Raw genomic sequence first — 22,268 nt, 5'->3', positions numbered from 1 at the left:
CTAATGTTTCTTAAAGGTTTCTAGATCTTTTAAAGACCACCATATTAGTGGTCTTGATATCGTTACTTATGAAGTTATCCAATCTTAACAAAGAAACATTTTTATTAATGGCTCTTTTAATATCACGTGCTGCACAGTTGTACTGTGTAACAAATGTAAAAGTTCTGGAGTCATGTTGCATATCTTTTTTCTTATTTGATTGAACCAATAGCTCAGATCTGTCAATTTTGTCAACATCCGAAAGTGCGTTATCCAAGATGGAATCGGGATATCCCTGTTCCTGGAATGCTGTATATAATTTTCTAGAGTGGGTTATAAACTCCTCAGGTTGTGAACAGTTTCTTTTGATACGTAAAAACTGTCCCTTGGGGATGTTGTCTCTCCAGGGTTTGTAATGGTTACTCTTATAGTGAAGAAAACTGAAGGCATCTATATCTTTGGAATAATTGGTGGTTGTTATTTGATTATCAACAATCTTGACTGTAATATCTAAAAAATTAATCATTGTAGGATGGAAACATGTGGTGAAGGCAGAGATGAGAGCCATTAAAGAATTGAAGGGGAATCACAACATTGTCATCAAACCAGCGGACAAAGGAGGGGGGATCACTGTCCTTAACACCACTGACTACCTAACGGAGCTGGAAAGGCAATTGAGTGACTCAGATACATATGAGCATCTCAACGGTGACCCCCTAACCCATTATCAATGTGACTTAGTGCAATTACTTAAAAGTGCATCAGAGGAGGGAATACTTAATAAAACAGAATTGGAGTTCCTTAGGATCAAGGACCCAAGATTACCTGTTATATATCAGCTCCCCAAGTTGCATAAGTCACGCACCAACCCACCTGGAAGACCAATTGTCTCTGGGATAAACTCCCTCACTACCAACCTGTCGAGCTACATAGACTTCTTTCTGCAACCACTGGTCACTCAGCAAAGAAGTTACTTGAGGGACACCAGCCACACTTTGGAAATACTACAGAGTGTCCAATGGGAAGAAGGATTTATTCTCCTTACATGCGATGTAACTTCATTATACACGATTATAGATCATGACAAAGGTTGCCAGCATGTTAGTCACATTCTAAGAGAAGAATCTAACCTCCAAGTAGAGCAAATAGAATTTCTTCTGCAAAGCATACGCTTTGTTCTACAGCATAACTACTTCTGGGCAAACAGTGGATACTACAGACAAGTTCGCGGGACTGCGATGGGCGCGAAATTCGCGCATAGTTACGCGAATTTGTTTGTAGCCCACTGGGAGAATCTTACCATATGGAACAACAACCCGTTCACAGAATATATACACAAATGGTACAGGTTCATAGACGACGTGTTGTGCGTATGGACCGGTACTATAGGACAGTTAGAAGAGTTTCTACTCTACATCAACACTAATGACCTAAATATGAGATTCACAGCTAACTACAGCAGAGAAAAAGTTGTCTTCCTAGATTTAGAGATCTACATTGAAGATAACCAGGTTGCAACAATAACACACCTTAAAGAGGTTGACTGCAATTCGTACATCCCGGCCTGTAGCAGCCACCATACTAACTGGCTGCGAAACATTCCCAAGGGTCAATTCACCAGAATCAGGAGGAACTGTTCCACCATAGAACAATATGACATCCAAGCCAACCTTATAAAGGAAAGGTTCCTACAAAGGGGCTATGAGAGTACCCCTGTAGAGAAAGCCCTTGGTGAAGTCAGGAAGGAGGAAAGGCAGAATCTCCTAACAAAGAAGGCAATAAAATCTGGAGAACCATCGGACGCCCCCTCATTCATTACCAGATACAGTAGTGATTCCAAAAAAATAGAAAAAATTATCTGCAAACATTGGAATATCCTTCTGGGTGATGACAAATTGAGGGAGGTTTTACCCAATAAACCTAGGTTCATCTATAAGAAGGCCAACAACCTTAAAAATGTCCTTGTAACAAGCAGTATCCCTACTACAAGACAGACACCCATTAGCACATGGCTGGGAGAAGATAAAAAAGGTTTCTTCTACTGTACAAGATGTCTAGCATGCAGGACTAGTCATATGAGGGGTACTAAACCCACCTGTACATTTACTGCAACAGCTACTGGTGCCACATATACCATTAAGGATAAAATCACCTGTGACACCAAGGGGGTGATATACATGCTTGAGTGCCCCTGTGGCAAACAGTATGTAGGTAGGACCGCAAGAGATCTACATATCCGCATTAGCGAGCATCAAAGAAACATTCAAAAAGGTTTTGAGACACATAGTGTTTCCAATCACTTTGCACTCCTTCACAACAAGGATGCCTCATTGCTTCGATTTCTAGGCATCTGTAAGGTGAAAAGACCATGGAGAGGAGGAGATTTCATCCGATCCATGTCATGTGAGGAAAGTAAATGGATTTATACATTAAAGACTCTAACACCACGAGGCTTAAATATTGATTTTGAGCTCAACAGTTTTCTTTAATAAATATAAGGTTTCAACTTGGACCATATTTATCATTTTCACAATAATCCTTTTTTACACCTTTTAACATTCCGGGTTTCATATATGTTTTTTCACATATTGACACTTTTTGCTCTATATTGATTCCAAGTAAGGCTTGCTGCTATTTTTGAATCTCCTCATCAATACATCTGGTCTATAAAGACCTTCATTGGTTAAACTCCGTTTTAAAACTATAAAAGGAGGCTAAGTTGCCCTCCTATTCCATACATCCCTGAGGAAGCCCTTCATTGGGTGAAACGCGTAGGTTACCTAATCTAAACGGATTTACCAATAACCAACAGCATTTACATCTCTCACTGACAAGCCGGCATCACGCTAATACAGACTGGATAATCACATCCGCATGCGCATGCGCGAACAACCAACTTTCACTCGGCAGCTGGATGTCTAACAGCGTGGACGGAGACTCGTACAGCGGCTTCCCCATACGGACACCTGTGGAATAGATCCTGCAGAAGCAGGGTGAGTTAACCCCCTTCTCTGTTCCCTATCCCTTATGAGGTTTACCGGAGCTGTTAGCACCCTTAAAGTAATTGCCAACTTGCATTGTTTTCAACTGACTATTTACTGTGCACCTTGGACGGATACTAGTTTTTTACAGTCAACGAGATCACAATACCTATTGTTGTTTGGGCCTAATACACATGGCGAATTTTTAATTGCTTTCAGACTTGGCAACCACTTTTTTATTAGAAGAGTATCAAACAGACGGCTGTCTGTTTTTTGGAACTTTTATGCATACCAGCAGGACTGCTGAATGTTTACTGTGCTTGTTTTAAATTTTAAATTATTGCAGCACTAGAAGGTGAAAGTTTATGCCTCCACTTCACCATTGTGTTTATGTTTCAATAAATACTTATTAACTCATCCACTACCATTGTTTATATGTACAGGCGCCTGGGGACCACCCCAAGTTTTTCTTGTGGTCTTTTCACAATGTGGTGAAACGAAGCCCAAAGGTATTGGAGTTTAGATGGTCAAAAAATAAATGCATGGTGGGGAGGTCCCCATCCCAAATAAAAAAGAGGTCATCTATGTAACGGCCATAGAGGACCAGGTTCGCCCCGAAAGCAGAATCCCATATGTATCGTTCCTCCAAAAGCCCCATATAGAGATTCGCATAGCTCGGTGCGAACCTAGTCCCCATGGCCGTCCCTCTAGTCTGCAAATAATACTTCGAATCAAATAGAAAATAATTATGATTCAAAATAAATTCAATAGAAAGTAATAGAAACTCTGACAGTCTACCGTCAGAATTTTCTTGTTTATTCAAGAAATATTTTACGGCCTCAAGGCCCAAATCATGGGGTATATTAGAATAGAGGGCTTCAACGTCACAGGTGATGAGATAAAAAGAGGGTTTCCAATTAATGTTGCGGATCAGACGTAGAAAGGTGGTGGTATCCTTAATATGGGATTTAAGTGCTATTACAAATGGTTGAAGGTGAGTATCTACAAAGAATGACAAATTGCTAGTCAGTGCACCCACACCGGAGATAATGGGTCTCCCCGGTGGGGACATGAGCGACTTATGAATTTTTGGTAAATGGTAGTATGTTGGTATGATTGGATGTTTTGAAAATAGAAACCAATATGTTTCTTTGGAAATGATACTAGAAGTAAGTGCTTGATCAAGTAAATTATGAAGTTTCTCCTGGAACAGCAGGGTAGGATCATAGGACAATTGAACATAAAAACGATCATTGTTCAGCTGCCTCATTGCTTCCACGTGGTAATCAGCAACATCCTGTATCACCGTGCCTCCACCCTTATCCGCCGGTTTAACTATTATGGTGTTATCTTCCATCAGATTCTTAATGGCTAATCGTTCTTGAGGGGTCAGGTTATCCCTAAACGGTTTGTGTGAAGATGATTCGCAGATATGTTGAAAGTCTTCCATGGTGCTTTTGAAAAAACTCTCAATAAAAGGACCCCTATGTTGCAGGGGATAGAAGTCAGGAGGATTTTTGAACTTGTGCACAGATGTGGAAGTATTGATATTGAATAGTTCAATCTCAGAAGTGGAATCAGAATTCCAATTATCCCGTTGCAGTGATTCCAACTCGGATAAGGCTATGTTATCACCATCATCTAGAACAATAGGAAGTAAATCGGCTTTCGCTTTTTTGATGGCTTTGATAGCGAAATAGCGTTTCCTACTTAGGGCTCTGGTGAATCTGTTCAGATCCACAAATAGATTGAACAAATTGGGTTTAACTGTGGGTGCAAACTTAAGACCTTTTTGTAACATCGATAGGTTTATTCATTTAACCAGATTATATTGTAGTAATTGCTTATCATTTTTTGATACACATGTATTTGTAATAAATTTTATATCGATCTGAGTTTTGCGCTATCTTACCTTATTGCATTAGTTTTTTCATAGATACTCTATCCCAAGCCCTGTGGCTTAACTGGTAAAGATTCAGATAGGGAAATGAGAATATGAAGTGGTACCTATGTGGGTTCGCATCAGATGTTCTCCCAATGATATAGGGGTTTAGATTGTATTAATATTTTTTGATACATATCCTATTCATTTTTTTGTAGCGTTTACAATTCTTATATGAATAACTTTGATTTTTATTTGAATTAAATGCATATAAATAGGTGTCAAGTAGAGGAGACCTGCATTTATATTAAATTATGAGCTACACATTGTTTTTAGAATGTGATAAGAAATTTATCAACACGATGTTATAAAGTTTTTATTATATCTGTTTTTTTACTATGTGATAATTACAAATGACTGTTAAGAGATGTAATTTATATTATTTATATTATTCATATGATTTTTATGTTGCTGAATTCAGTTAGCAAGCCTGATGCCTGATACTTGTGAGCAACACATGTTTGCAATTATTCAATTAGATGGCTATATAAACCTCTTCATGATGAGGAGTATTGACAATAGCTACAATACACTGCTAGAAACTGTTCCTCTGAAGAAGTTGAGTACAAGGACACGCGTCAGGAAGCAGTAAGAACAAACATTGGAAAGACGACTTACTATTTACTTGGTGGCCAGTGTGACCCAGCAGCAAGGAGAGTGGAACAATGTGATTTGGAGTCTCAGAAAATTACCTTGATTCTGTCCGGATGTATGCTGTGCTGTGAACCTTCACTTTATGTGGTCAGCTTGTGGATTCTATTAACAACGGTCCGTTTTTCCATTCTTCTCACCATCAGCCCGATGCTCACCGTGCTGAGCTAATCATATTTTATGGGCATTATTGAGTCTAAATTAACAGCCACGGATTTATGGACTGCAGTAAAATCTACATATACTATGACTGCATCTAATACAGTTTTCTTGAAGCTCCCTCTCGTGGACACATTGTAGAACTCAAGTGATCTTTTCTGAGTGTTGCAAAAAGACACAGATTAACAGCCCATGTTTTAATTGTGAGTACCTATTATATTGGAGTTAGTACAAGACTGTCATCTGGACTCTGTGCAACAAAATCCTAATGGGATATTAAACATTTGGGCTATATTTATTGACTATACAGATATCTATTATCATATATTATTACAGGCATTGGATTCAGAAAGTATTTTTATTGCATTATTATATGGATGTAATTTTTTGATCACTATTAAACTGATATCAAAGTCACATTATAAATAAAATGTATACTTTTTAGCATCGTGTTGATCTGACTAGTCTCTGCGCTGTCTAATGTTATTTATTTTCAACTCCACCTCCTTGTCTGCCTCCAAGTCTGGGGGTTGTGGGTGAAATGGAGGCCACCATGTGAAAAGGCTGCAGGTGAGGCAGTGTCTGACTGTGTGAGCCATGTTTCTGTTATTGCCAGAATGTTGAGGTTGTTTGAGAGGAAGAGGTTGTGTATGGAGGTAAGTTTGTTACAAACAGAGCATGCATTCCAAAAGGCACATTTAAAGGACTTTGGAAAAGAGGGGAGACAGGTTGCACATACATTGGGAATCACATTACTATGAACCGGGCATGCACACTATGGATACCACTATACCTAGGAATCTAATCATCACTGGATATAAGGTAATTATCAATTCACTTATACTCCCTACAATTGCATTCCATTATTCTATTTCAATGTATCCTATCACCGTGGCCATTAATCAGGTTCTTATCAGAGCACTTATTACACATCCCATCATTGAGAGTCATGTGTGCCAGTCAGTATAATTCTGAGTCTGTGTGAATCTGTGTGTTAACAGATTTTTATTTATTTTTTTATAAAAAAACTTGCGTATTATAACATAGGAGGTCCATTATCTGTATAAAAGGTTTGCTGTGGTCATGGAACGCTTAGGTAACTTTCAATATCCTTATCATTTGCAGTAAGGGATACATTACAATACACTTAAATGTATAGTTTACATAAACATTGCACTCTTCTTTAAAATGTAACTTATTCTCATTTTAAAATGTATTTAGTTTTCAATCCTACCCTGATTTATGAGTTATTCCCTCAACTGAGCTCTAAACGGAAATATTTTTAATCTGTAGATAGCAGCTATATTTTATCCAGGTGCAAATATCAAATCCAAATCCCCATAGAAAGCGCAATATTTTAATTTTTTTTTTGGTTCACAGCATTGAAATATATACCTTTTCTGCACTGTAGCAACCAAAAAACTGTACAATTCATTCTGCATAATACACTCATGTGCAATGAATTGCTATTGCCTGAATGTAGATTCGATAATTTGGATGGCAAAAAAACTTCACTGGTAGTGGGATTCAAGCACAAATGAGCTTGAATCCTATCGGAGTTAACAATGAATGTATAGGTTTTATAAAAACCTATTAAAACTATTAACAGTTTTAAACTATTATAAAAAAAAGGATGGATTCGATCTTAAAGATTGCTGCTTATTGCAGTAATATTATTAATCAAGTGCATTAAAAACTATTTTTTAAGTAAAGGTGAGTAAAGTGCTATTAAAAAAACCAAAAAAACCAAAACACTCCCTACAATCCTCAGCTCACCGAGCTTTTAATGGAATTTTAGAGGGGGCAGTCTTTGACCCTATCACAACCCGTGCCAACATTGTGTTCATCTCCATGCTTTCTCTATTTCCTTCCCGCTCTTCTTCTCTGGACTTTAAAACATACCGGGGCTTGACACCCAGTATGGGGTTATCAGGAGGACATCTTGGGAGAAAGGAGCAAGGGATATGATAAGGAACCCCACCAACCAGGTCCCTGAGCCACTCTCCTGGGTGTTCATCATCATCGTGGTAATTTGGTGGGTTTAAAAGGATGTTTCCCAAGCCAGACCAGTAGGTTAGTACTGACTTTGGAAAGGGGTGATACTCTGCCAAGGGATCTTGTGAATCGCATCTTTGGGATCATTGTGTGGAACTCTATCCCGTTCAAGGACTCGCTCTATCTGAACTTCTACTAGTATATATTCACTTTTACTCATGTATTTCCGATCTGGGTAAACAGTGCAAAATAAACCATCCATTTAATTTCATCTGCTTGGTGTCTGGGTGAATAAAAGAACCATGCAAATTCAATGGATTTAAAAAATATTTGTAAAGATTCTGGCTAACCGATTGAACATCCTTCTCCCCTCTTTAATTCAAGTCAGATTTGTCCCTGGTCGTCAAGCCCCGGACAACATCAGACGTAACATTGTATTTAATCTATTCAATTGTGTTTGTGTTATTATTATTATTTATTTATAAGGCCCCACAAGGTTTCCACAGCGCCGAACACAGTACAAACAATGGACAGTACAGGGAATAACAGTAGAGAACAATAAACGAGTAATACCAAGACTTCAGAGACTCCAGGCAAAGCAAATATAATGGAGTTGGAGCAGAAGAGAAGGTAGAGAGACAGGAGGGAGAAGGGCCCTGCTCATAAGAGCTTACATCCTAAAGGGAGGGGAAACAGACAGCCGGCACAAAGGGAGTCAGAGGAGGGGAGCAAGCGCACACCTCTACAGAGGAGGAGCCAGGAGATGAGATCGAGCATGGAGAGTGGGTTAGGTGGAAGGCTGGTAGGCTTTAAGAAAGAGATGGGTTTTGAGTGCCCGTTTGAAGGAGCACAGGTTAGGGGACAAACGGATGGAGCGTGGGAGGTCATTCCAATGCAGGGGGGCAGCTCGGGAGAAGTCTTGAATTCTGGAGTGGGATGAGGTGATCAGAGTGGACGAGAGGCGACGGTCATTGGCCGAACGCAGATATAGGGGGCAGTAGAGTGGGAGAGAGCCTTGTAGGTGAGGGTAAGTTTGAAAAGGATACGGTAGGTGAAGGGGAGCCAGTGAAGGGCAAGGCAGAGAGGTGAGGCAGAAGAGGAGCGGCGGGAAAGGAAGATGAGCCTCCCCCGAGAGCGGGGGAGGCCAGTGAGGAGAAGGTTGCAGTAGTCCAGCCGGGAGATGATAAGCGCGTGGACAATGGTTTTGGTTGCTTCATGAGAAAGGAAGGGCCAGATGCGGGCGATATTATGAAGTTGGAAGCGACAGAATTGGGCAAGGGATTGAATGTGGGGGGCAAAAGAGAGGGAGGAGTCGAGAGTGATGCCCAGACAGCTGAGTTAGGGGACAGAGGAGATGGTGGAGTTGTTAACAGTAATGGAGAGATCCAGATGGGATGAGGATTTAGACGGAGGGAAAACAATAAGTTCGGTTTTAGCAATGTTAATTTTGAGAAAAAGTGAGGACATCCAAGAGGAGATGGCAGAGAGGCAGTCAGATACACGAGAGAGGAGGGGGGGGGGAAAGATCAGGAGAAGAGATGTAAAGTTGAATATCATCGGCGTATAGGTGATACTGAAGGCCGAATGAGGTGATGAGAGCACTGAGGGAGGAAGTGTAGAGTGAGAAGAGTAGAGGGCCAAGAACAGAGCCCTGAGGGACTCCTACAGGGAGGGCAGAGGGGGGGATGAACCGGAAATGGATACAGAAAAAGAGCGGTTGGTGAGGTAAGAGGTGAACCAAGTAAGGACAGAACCAGAGAGGCCGAGAGAGTGAAGGGTCTGCAAGAGGAGGGGGTGGTCTACGGTGTCAAAGGCTGCAGATAGGTCCAGGAGGATAAGCAGGGAGAATTGACCCTTGAATTTAGCAGAGAGGAGATCATTAGTTACACTGGTCAGGGCGGTTTCAGTAGAGTGGAGGGGGCGGAAGTCAGATTGGAGGGGGTCAAGGAGGGAATAGTCAGAGAGGTGACAGGTGAGGCGATTGTAAACAATTCGCTCGAGGAGTTTGGAGGCGAAGGGGAGAAGAGAAATGGGGCGGTAATTGGCGAGTGAGGTTGGGATCAAGATTAGGTTTTTTGAGAATAGGAGAGATAAGGGCATGTTTGAAGGAGGAGGGGACAGTGCCAGTGGTTAGAGACAAGTTGAAGAGGTGAGCTAAATAGTCACAGACAGTGGGGGAGAGGGAGCGAAGAAGGTGAGAGGGAATGGGATCCAGGTGGCAGGTAGACGGGGAGAGGAAAGAATGAGGGAGTGGACTTCATCGTCCGAAGTAGGGTGGAAGGAGCACCAGGGTGGGACACGGGGGGAGGGAGGAGCGGAGAGGGGGGTAAGAGAGGAAAGGGAGGAGATATCAAGATGGATGGCCTCAATTTTGAAGGAGAAAAAGGAGGCAAAATCAGTAGCGGAGAGGGAGAGTGGGATAGGAGGAGGGGGAGGGATGAGGAGAGAGGTGAATGTGGCAAAGAGGCGGCGGGGATTAGAGAACTGGAAAGAAATGAGGGACTTAAAGGATTGTTTAGCAAGGGAGAGGGCGGAGCAGTAGGAGGAGAGGATGAACTTGAAGTGAAGGAAGTCAGCCAGGGAGCGAGATTTCCTCCAGAGGCGTTCAGCAGCACGGGTGTACTTCTGGAGGAAGCGAGTGAAGTTGGAGTGCCAGGGTTGGGGAATAAGGCAGCGGCGGCGGTGGACAGAAGTGGCAGGGGCGATAGCATCCAAGGCAGTGGTAAGAGAGTGGTTATAGAGGGAGGTGGCTTGGTCAGGGCAGACCAGGGAGGGAAGAGGGGATAGAAGTGTTTAAAGAGAGGAGGAAAGGGGAGAAGGGTCAACAGCATCAAGATTGCGCCTAGTGAGGGTAGTTTTAGGGAGAGGGGAAGCAGGAGAAAGGGACAGATTGAAGGAGAGTAGATGGTGATCGGAGAGTGGTAAGGGAGAGTTGAAGTCAGAGAGATCACATAGGTGAGAGAAGACCAGGTCAAGGGAGTGACCAAGGCAATGGGTGGGGGAGGAGGTCCACTGAGTGAGGCCAAGGGAGGAAGAAAGGATGAGAAGTTTAATGGAGGTGGGGGTCAGAGGGGAGGTCGATGGGGATGTTAAAGTCTCCAAGTATGATGGAGGGGAGGTCAGAGGAGAGGTAGTGGGGAAGCCAGGCTGCAAAGTTGTCCAGAAAGAGGGAAGTGGGGCCAGGGGGGCGGTATAGGACTGAGACACGGAGGTGAATGGGGGTGAAGAGGCAGATAGAGTGGACTTCGAAGGAGGAGAAAGAGAGGGAAGGTTCTGGGGGAGTGACCCGAAAGGTGCAGTTAGGGGAAAGGAGGAGACCCACTCCCCCGCCTGGACGATCATCCGGTCTGGTGGAGTGACGCAGAGAAGGCCTTTGATCGGGTCTCTTGGCCTTTCGTGTTCCATACTATCACCCACAATGGATTATCTGGTAAATTACTCTCCAGTGTTTCGGTGTACCACTCTCCATCTGCTGCCATTCAAGCAAATGGTGTTGTCTCCAATCCATTTACCATTAATAATGGCACTAGACAGGGCTGCCCCCTCTCCCGTCTTTTCTTCGCTCTAGTCATTGAGCCGCTGACACAAAGTATTCGCAGTAATAGGGGTATCTATGGTATTAAGATTGGTACTTTTAAATACAAAATAACACTATATGCCGACAATAACCTTCTCAGTATTACTCAACCACAGATCTCACTCACAGCTATCCCAATGGACATTGAGATTTAAGGCTCTCTTGGGTATAAAATTGACACCCAAAAGTGGTTTTGGACTTTTATCTCCTCACTTCAATCAAAATCCAATTTCCTTTCAGATGGCATTTGCAGAAACTGAAATATCTTGGTGTCTACTTAACTAAATCCTATGACTAAATCCTATTTGACTAAAACATTCTCCATGTTTTCAGATTTTTCAATTTCTGATAGATTTGGCAATGTAGATGCCAATGTTGCTGAAGTTGCAAGATACACAAGATTGTGCACATCAGCAGCTCCAAGATCTTCCTCTTCTGGTATAATAGAGCTTGAGCTGGAAAAGGCTCTACCAGGCAAATTATCCCCAACTTTTGTCCAACATTAAAAATGACCTGAACGCCTGGCACCCACAACATATCTCTTGGGTTGGGCGCATAAACACCATTAGAAAGTCTTCCCCATCTGCATCCCTCCACAAATGTTCCAATTTATTCAACACACTACCTCCATCTCTATCTGGTTCAAAAAATGTCCAAGAGTTTGTCTAAAAACCCTACAACGGTCCTCCCAGGGCGACGGTCTAGCTGTTCCTAACTTTAAGAGATATTATCAAGTAGCGCAACTCTACCCAAGTCTCTTAACTTGCCTACCTTGTCATCCATTTTGTGGCTACCCCTGTTCCACAACAGCAAACTTTCAACCAGGTAGTGATACTCTCCCTTTCTGTTTGAGACCACGCTACCATGTTTACAAACTGGCTCCGGACATCTCCCCACTCATCGCCATCTTGGGCAATCCAGATATTACCCTGGGTCATGCTCTCTCTCTTTCCCGTGGCTGGTAGGTGGAGTCAGATTCCTCAATAGTCCGTTACGCCCCAATTTTCAGACTTTCAGCCTATAGCAACTAATCAGACTCTAGCTGTCATTTTGTAGAAAGTACTAAATAAATGAAAGCTAGAATCTGATGCTTGCTATAGGCAACATCCCCACTTTTTCAAACCCGCAGCTTAGTAAATCTAGCCCACAGTCTTTATTGAACGTATTATGCAAATATTTCTTTCAATTCTTGAAGATTCTGAATTTTCACTCATCCCATAACTCCCATCTACTAAACAAACTTTTTCTACCTTTGAAACTCTATGATGAGCTTTCGCTCCCTGGCCCCCTGTTGGAAGATCCCCATGCCATTGCATTGGAGTCTGACATCTGTGAATCTTTACACACGGAGCAGTGGTCGGAGATTTAGAAACGTACCATATCCAGCTCTAAATATGCATGAAGATCAAGGAGAAAGCATACAAACTATTACATCGCTGGTATTATGTTCGTACCCGATTGTGTAAAATTTCTCCTGATGCTTTTGACAAATGCTGGAGGGGGTTCCCAGCCCGTGGTACCTTTTTAAATATTTGGTGGTCTTGCCCCAACTATTTAGCTATTGGTCTGCACTATGTTATCTAATACATTCAGTCTTACTAATTGACCTCCAGCTACTGTCTACATTACAAAACACCAATTTAAGCTTATTCGTCACTTTATCTCTGCTGTCACCTGCCAGCTCACTGCAGAATGGAAATAACTCGCACCTCCTTTTGCCGCAGTGGTGACTAGAATATGGTATGTCTACTCATGTAATACATGGCAGTTATTGAAAACAATTTTGCAAAATCATTCTGTAAGACCTGGGAACCCTGGGACATATATAATAATATCCTCTTACCTACTGCCCCTTAACATTACTTTCTAAACTTAATTCCTCTTCCATCACTTCACAGACATTTCAGTTATTTTCAGTTTTCTTTCTCCACTCCCTGGGCTTCACACAATCCTTTCCCCCACTTCCTCTACTTTCCCTGACTTTCTTCTCCACAAATATATAAAACTATTGGTTGACATTTCCGTAACTGATCTGATGGAACTGGCGCATTTTGTGTATTCTTGTTATATTCATTTCTAATATTTGCTCCACTTCATGTTTTTAATGGGTATGTTTTTGTTCTGCCCTGTAACTATTAAAAATGTTGAAAAAAAAAAAGTAAAAGTAAACTATGTATTGAGAAATCATTTTTTCAATGATCTTCTTCTGATGATGTCATCTTGAGAGGATTGTGTCCTGGAGGAACTGAGATCTCCATTAGCCACTCAGCAAATCACAAGAATTTTCCCATACTGACCTCTTGAGATTGGTTAGCGGCTATGCAAAGTACCGGTCAATTCAGGTCACGGCATTCAGAGTTGATATGGTGGCTTTTATGGGAGGGGCGGGGTGCTCACTGACTTACAAATGCAGATGTACTTCCCTTTGGATTACAAAGGTCAAAATATTCTCCATTAAACTTTGATGAAGAGAGAAGATTTATCTTAGTTTTAGCAAGGGGTTTCGGTAAGTTGTAGCATGCACTGGCAGCAATTGAGAGGAAGGGCATGCTGTGGCTTGAGGTTCAACAGGCAACAGCATGCCTTTACAGTCAAAGACTGCCAGTGGAACTTAAAACATGCAGTTCCACAATAGTGACAATAACGGTCAGAAGTTCCACAATAATTAGGCAAAAGCTATGGGGAAATCAGCACTGCTCAAAGCTTCATTGAAAACTTTTAGTTTTGGGTCCAACTTTCCTGCTAGCCAAACTCCCGTAATCCTCACACGAGGTCTGGTGACCAAGCAACTCCATTGAATTGAGTGACACTTTGAATGTGAAAAGTGGAGCTTTGGGGGAAAAAAAGCTGCACTACACGAGATGGAAATCTTACACTAATTGTGCCAGAGTCGGCCACTAAGTGTCCTAGAGTTTTATGAAACAAGTGGAAAACATAACATACAAAATAGCCGTCCTACTTCAAATCTTCAATCAATTCACCTAGGCCTGTGCAACATAAACAGATGTAGCACTCCTTGGGCACAGTGGACAGGGTGAGATGAAAAAGTATATAAAATACAGTTTTATTGGATATAACAATACAAATGGGTTGCAACCCTAATACACTTATATAGGTACCAATATGTAAATGTAAACGGTAATCAGGTGCATGGGGGGTGAGGGAATGGTACAGAATGCAAGCAAGGTATATTACATATAGTCCGCAAAGAACACAGTTGGAACAAACCTCTGTTGGAGCTATTAAAGTCCACTATTGGTGTAGAAGGGATGGTGATACAGCGCTCCCTATAAGTGTAGAATGTAGATACTGCAGCCTCGTGGGACCGGAGGGGAAAAGGGGAAGGGGAAGGGGTAGGTTAAAGGGTAGCTCAACCCTTGGTTACAGTAATAATAATTATTGCTAGTCCCTGGGTGCATAAACAATAGTACCATGTAAAATAGACAGTTTATTTGATAATAGAGTTGCAACTCTCATATAAAGCTGTACATAAACACACATAAAGCAGTGGTGCAAAAACCTTAATGTGGTATGTCAATAACAGCACATTGTATAACAAGCATATATAGCAAGTATAGGTGGGCAATAAAAAGAGCAATTTGCATAAATGATGTTTAGTAAACCAGCTGGTAGCCGATCAGGCTAATCGTAAGTTCAACAAGTGCTGGGGTTCCCAGCACACAAGTCCATCACGCACCTTTAAATAATTGCAAACAATGTCCAACTGTGGATTTCATAAATCCGTTCCTCCTGGGTGAGGATATGAAACAGATGGAATAATGCAGACAGTGGAATATCCACAAATAGATAATGGTTCAGTCCTGAAACAAATCATGGTATCGAGAGAAGAGTCCAAACATATCTATCTAATGAAAACTCTTACACCAGAAGGACTCAATATTGACTTTGAATTAGGTCAATTCCTCTGAGATCCCCTCTGTGCAATCTTCAACCCTGTTTTTATACAAGCACTCGCCAACTAATGTGTTGACTTTATATGGACAATACCAATAACCCAATTCTGTACCACCATCATCATACCCCTTAACTTGCGTTAATTGTGGGAATCCTGAGTGTCCAATACAACTTTATTGCTAACATTATTGATATGACCCACTACAATTATGGGCCACCACACATTGCTACATAACTTGCAAAACTGTCATCATCATCCATCAGTCTAGAATGTGAGGACGACATCTATGACTATATGCCTATTTACTGGTGTTTAATGTAACAAGATGGCAATTGGTATTTATTGCAAATGTAACTATTACTTGCTACTACGCAGCCACCAATCAGGACTATTGTTCCCCGCAGCATTTGGAGATGTGTATTACACATCCCACTACCGCAGGAGGACATTGGACTTCTTTTAATGGGATCAAACTATCTATGATACGTGTTTTCACATGTCTATACATCCTCTCTGGGGACAACATTAACATGGCTGCAATTCTGCAAGAGAAGCACAAGTATGGACACATTTTGTCTGTGTCTTCATTTATGGTTTATTACCAGTCTACCAAACGTAACCCTAGCTCTTTAATAAAGCAACAACCAATACACAATGCTGAAGATCTAACTACAAACAGCTGACTAAATGTAAGAGGAGAAACAAATCTATTCACTAAGATCCCTCCCATTGGATGAGGTATCTGTCTGTCAAAAATGGGACACATGACAACATGGGAAAGAAATGACCTATCAGCAGCCTACCCGGAATATGGGCGCCTATTTAAAGCTAACCAATGGTCCCCCTTTTTACAATCCCTGAGGAAGCCCCAAGGTGAAACGCGTTGGTTTGAATCTACACATCCACACATAGCACAGTTTTTTGCAGATTTGCTGTGGATAACCATATTCCAACCCACCACTACGAGCGGCGGCACTACAGTCGCATGCGCGTGTGCGCAATACCATCCATTCAGAGACGGACACTTCCGCCAGGCAGCAGGACGTGAAAACATCCCCACGGCAACGGGCCCAAAACACAAGGGAGCATTTCAGGTTATGGATTAACCCCAACTATGTGAACTGTATTCCGCTTCACTAAGGGTAAGTCCTTTAACCAGTCTCCACAATTGGGCTCACCCGATGGACTTATCTGCCATTTATTGCCACTCTTGAACCAGGATTTGTTTCAGGACTGAACCATTACCTATTTGTGGATATTCCACTGTCTGCATTATTCCATCTGTTTCATATCCTCACCCAGGAGGAACGGATTTATGAAATTCACAGGTGGACATTGTGTGCAATTATTTAAAGGTGCGTGATGGACTTGTGGGCTGGGAACCCCAGCACTTGTTGAACTTAAGATTAGCCTGATCGGCTACCAGCTGGTTTACTAAACATCATTTATGCAAATTGCTCTTTTTATTGCCCACATATACTTGCTATATATGCATGTTATACAATGTGCTGTTATTGACATACCACATTAAGGTTTTTGCACCACTGCTTTATGTGTTTTTATGTACAGCTTTATATGAGAGTTGCAACTCTATTATCAAAAAAAATTGTCTATTTTACATGGTACTATTGTTTATGCGCCCAGGGACTATTGGTGTAGAGCTACATAAATCATTAAAAAAAATAATGATTTACGTTATATTATTTTGTTTGAAAATGTGAGCAATGTTGTCAATATTACAAATCATTTAAGAATAACTTAAACCTTACTGTTCATGGAACTTCCTGATACATCAACCCTATAGGAACTGCTATAATATAATAATATATGCCCAACTAAGCTACTAACAGCTCTTGCTACCTAAATTAACTACACTATTGTGCTAACTAAATGTGAAAAGGCTGCATTATGACTTTCAGAGGTTTATGAGCATAACTGGCATTTCCACAAATTCAGGAAAGCAATATTGTCACAAATTTGCAATCAGGCTGCAGTAGAATGATGTCACACCTAAGCACCTACAAATAAAGTATAAAACCATCATTGTCTCCTTCGAGGCCCAATAGCAGATTGGGGAAATAAGAGCCACTCAGAAATGTCTAAATGTATACATTTCATACTGAAAAAACAGGCATGTCATTATTTCACAATTATTCCCTCTACTTTGAAGTAAACATGTTATTATGTGTATGATACATGTCAACTTACCTGTGATATATCACTACTACTGAAGAAGTTTTTAAGCAAAAGTCTGGCTTTGTGGAATTTTTTGCAAATATAACTCTATTTTGCAAATATTAATCCTATGTCTAATTGTTTGCTATATACACTCACTAGCAAAGCACAACTAACACTTACCTTTTCTGCACATTATTCATCTTCACTGGATAGGGCATATGCAGTCCTCTCCCTGGCTGGTGCATCACAAACTTGACATAACTGGGTTTGAAAGGAGTACTGCAAAAACTCAGATCAAACCAATTATGTAAACCAGATAACACAGCACTGGGGGCCATGCGCAAACTGTAAATCTCCATCCAACCAAACATAAAGAATGTGAAGGGAAGTTAAGAGGCTAGATACATCCTGCTACAGAATGCATCCGGTAAAATGCTTACCCACAGGATAAGACATATATTTGCAAAATACAGTCTATTTTGCACATTCATCCCCTAATAAATGTATGCATTTGTAATAACATAATTAAAGAAAACATACACATTCGAAAGGTATACATCATAACATACAAACAAGAACTATATGTGAAAGCAAACAAAGGAGAAATATTAAGCAAACCTCATCATTTAGCTTTGAATTGCTCTTCTCCAGAAACTCAATTTTTGATTGAAGGTCTCCAACTGTGCAACTAAAATACAGAAAATATCCACAAGTACATAATTATGCCATGTAAATGTATTTTCTGATACGTTTGTCCTCCTGAATTTTAGGGGTTTGATTCACTAGCTTTCTTCATCATTTCCAATATGGTTATGATGATACTACATGCTGACTCATATTGAAACTTACAAAGGATTAGCAATGGGACACTTCATTGGTTTTACAACTGTTATAATTTTTCAACTTCAGCTCTCCAGTGATGCTTTAAAGTATCTCCCAAACACATTATAATTTTTTTTAAATTTGTGAATGGTTTTATACATTGTATATGCATAATTGTCCACTGTCCCAAATTCTCAGAGACAATCCCTGGCATTTTTCCCTCTGATTTTAGAAATGTGAGTTACCTGGGATGAATTAATTTATTTTAAACACAAACCACTCATCAATTAATTCATCTCCAGTAACTGCAACAGTAAATTAAATGGTAAGTTCATGAGCACTGTATTTTGTACCAGGTGAATATTAGTCATGTTCGGAAAATTTATACCTATACCAGCATTAGCTTCCAAGACCACCCATACATCACTGACCTATTGCTTTGGATCTGCAGGGAGAACAGCTGCTTGATGTTGTTGACAATTTGCTCTGGAGTAGACAGCATGCTAAGGGTGTCTCCTACTACCTAACATAGAAAGCTAGCGTCAACAGCTTTTTCAGGCTGGTTAACAAGCCAAAAATAAATATACACAGGTAATGATGGGGGAAGATTCACAATAGATACATACTTCAATGCATACTATTGCTTTTATTATCATAATCATTAGAATTGCCAATATATTCCATAAAATTGTATTTATTTATTAAGGTGGTGGGGGGGACTTACATCATGTAAGCATCACTCAGCAAATTATATGCATTAATTCCAATAGAATTGGTTGTGCAGCTACAGTCATTATTTGCCACGTCAGAAAAAGTAGATGAGGCAGGTTGAGCAGTAGTAATGCTGGCAACACATGCTATATCTGCAGCAATATTAGGCAACTGGCCAATATCACAGCTTTTGTGGTCCCAAAACAAGCCCCATGCGCAATAATAATCTTAACTAAATAGATCATTCTCTAATGCTGGTAAATCACCACAACTACTGACCTACATATACTGTCATCTTCCAACACTAATAGTCAACTGTGATGCAGGAAGGAATCTAAATGGCTGACTCTTGCAGTCAAAATGGAGGCTGATCCTGTTGAGTGGCAGGATAGTACCATGGGTTGGGCAGTGTAAGCTTTTATTGAGAAAGTTACATCTGAATGCCTGGGAGGGTCCATAGCTGTATGAAAGTGACCTGGAAATGACTAGAACAGAGAGCTTAAGTCTTTCTACATCTTCCTGTCACTTTAAAGTTACTTTTACACATCCGTGGATTGTCACAAGCTGCTCATTGCATTTGGGTGTACCCAATAAGGTGCTCAGAACTAATAACATCCCCATAGAGACATATGGAAACCAGAAACAAGTTTCTTGCATGACCTATGCTAACAAATAAATTTAGTAAGTTAAGGGGAATTTACACTTTAAAATATAAACTATGGCATTCTCCTCCAATTAGTAGCTGGCTTTCACTTGCATCATTAGATCTCTCCTGCTATCAAGAGACGCACAGAAAGCAGCGGTCTTAGCTATACATAAGCATCATGCCATTCTACAAACGTAGTGGCAAGGAAAGAATCAGGCCTTCGATTTTCTGTAGGGGGGCTAGATTCGCAATTGTCGTTGAGGCATCTTCTTGTAAGGTCAGTCATGACGATGCAAGACCTTGTCATTCTACTCAAAAAATGGTGCCCAAATACTTTTAAGTGTAAAAGCCAAGCTGGAAAAAAACGGTAAGGCATTAGAAGAAACTGTATGTTCAGATTCAGAAATGAAACAAATCCCTGAGGAGAGTCTATCCACAGGTGCTTTGTGTAAGCCTGAACTTTGTGATACTGTACTCATAAAGAAGCCTCCTTTCAGCATTTCTGCAGATGTGTGGATGAGCAGCCCAAGTGTAGTCAGTGATACACAAATTGAGGATGCCACTTTGGAATTGCAACAGGATGAGCGGGATATTTGTGTAGCTCACGACGGTGCTAATGAGGATGTTGATAACGATGATTTTGTTTCTGTAAGACCTGCACCAGTGGAAGCAGTACTTGCCAGTGAAAAGAAGGCGGCAACTGTCATGCCTGGGCATAAGACCAAAAAAATCCACCTCTTATGTGTGGAATTATTTTTACCCAAATCCTAACAACAGTTGTCAAGCCGTTTGTAGCGCTTGTAAAGTCACAGTCAGTAGAGGTAGGGACCTTAACCATCTAGGAACCTAATCCATGATACAACAAGAGAGTTCATGGGAAGCTTTTGGGAAAATCTGAAACTTACGGTAAAAAAAAAAAAACAACAAGCAGTCCTGCATCAGCTAGTTCCCTTCTCTCACCTAGATGCTGGCACCTGCAATCTACACCCACAACACTGTCCTCATCAATATACTCCCTAGTGATCGAAGTTAGTCCTGCATTAAAGTTGCTAAGGCTAGATGGCATCTCCAGTATCCATGATTCCTCAGAAGAATTCTTAACGTTAGTCCCCATGCTGCTGCTGATGCTGCTGCTGCTGGGAGTGAATCTTCATCCCAAAAGCAGACCAAGAAGATGACTACTAGTGGTTTACAACAATTGACTGTTAAACAAGAGGAACCAAGTATGAAAGATGTCACCCAGTCGCAAAGCGGATCACAGACACCATGGCAACTATGACTGTGACAGCCCACTGGGTTGGTGATTCGCCTTCATAAGCACGAACAGCAACAGCATGTACCCACATTTTTTTATTTTTTTTGCGGCGGGGGTGGGGGTGGGAGGGGCGCTCGGTCATTGGTGGGGGGAGCAGGGTAGTTAGAAAAAAAAAAACATACTCACGTGATCGCGGCGCCAGCGTCCCTCCTCTCTGCTGCCTCTGTGCTCCATTCAGACTGAATGCCGGGTGTGACGTCATCATGTCACGCCCAGTATTCAGTCAGTCTGGAGCAATGGAGCACAGAGAAGCAGAGCCAACCAAGAAAGAAGAGAGAAGAAAAGGCAAGTGAAGGGAGGAAAACGGGGGGCACAGAGGAGTTAAAAAACGGGGGGGGGGGGCATGACACAGAGGCGTTAAAAAATGAGGGTGGGCATGACAGAGGGGTTAAAAAACGGGGGGGCAGTATGACACAGAGGGGCTAAAAAACGGGGGGCAACATGACACAGAGGGGTTAAACAAACGCGGGGCATGGCAGAGGGGTTAAAAAATAAGGGGGCATGGCACAGAGGGGTTAAAAAACGGGGGCAGCTTGGCACAGTGGGGTTAAAAAACGGGGGCAGCATGGCAAAGTGGGGTTAAAAAGGGGGGAGGCATGGCACAGTGGGGTTAAAAAACGGGGCAGCATGGCACAGTGGGGTTAAAAACGGGGGGGCAGCATGGCACAGTGGGGTTAAAAAAACGGGGGGCAGCATGGCACAGTGGGGTTAAAAAACGGGGACAGCATAGCAAAGTGGGGTTAAAAAGGGGGGAGGCATGGCACAGTGGGGTTAAAAAACGGGGCAGCATGGCACAGTGGGGTTAAAAACGGGGGGCGGCATGGCACAGTGGGGTTAAAAAATGGGGGGGCATGTCACAGTGGGGTTAAAAAATGGGGCAGCATGGCACAGTGGGGTTAAAAAACAGGGGGGTGCATGTCACAGTGGGGTTAAAAAACAGGGGGGCAGCATGGCACAATGGGGTTAAAAAACGGGGAGCAGCATGGCACAGTGGGGTTAAAAAGGGGGGGAGGCATGGCACAGTGGGATTGAAAAAGGGGGGGGAGCTGATGAAGGGGAGCCAGGTGAAGGGGCAAAAGCAGCATGGAGGGTGCAGTGTGATCATAAGGCATGGCGATGATGAAGGGGCACATTATTGTAATATTGGAGCTGGAGGAAGGCCTAATTATTAATCGTGGGTGGTATTGATTTAAAGCCAGGGTTGTTTGGATAATTCCAAACAACCCTGGCGTTAAATCAATACTAATTTAGATCAATACTAATTTTAAATCAATACTAAATGTAGCCATTTTTTTCCAAATAGGGCCCCTAGCATTCCAGGATTCAGACAAGCCGCAACTAAAGAAACATGCAGCCACAGGTGGTGAAAGTGAGAAGAACAGGTAGGACAGAGCAG

At 41.7% G+C, this 22,268-nt stretch overlaps 1 protein-coding gene across 1 annotated transcript in view; it reads right to left on the bottom strand.

The window, feature by feature from the left end:
• The window catches only part of LOC142152797 (RUN and FYVE domain-containing protein 1-like), a 183,454-nt gene that overhangs the window by 97,870 nt on the left and 63,316 nt on the right, over positions 1-22,268 (bottom strand). Inside the window, exon 8 of the mRNA XM_075209791.1 lies at positions 17,997-18,066. Coding sequence (XP_075065892.1) covers positions 17,997-18,066 — 70 coding nt within the window. The remainder of the gene's footprint in view (positions 1-17,996; positions 18,067-22,268) is intronic.

Source organism: Mixophyes fleayi, chromosome 4 (assembly GCF_038048845.1).
Source record: "Mixophyes fleayi isolate aMixFle1 chromosome 4, aMixFle1.hap1, whole genome shotgun sequence".
NCBI lineage: Eukaryota > Metazoa > Chordata > Amphibia > Anura > Limnodynastidae > Mixophyes > Mixophyes fleayi.
Note: the sequence above shows the minus strand (reverse complement) of the source record. Positions and strands in the feature narration are given on the sequence as shown.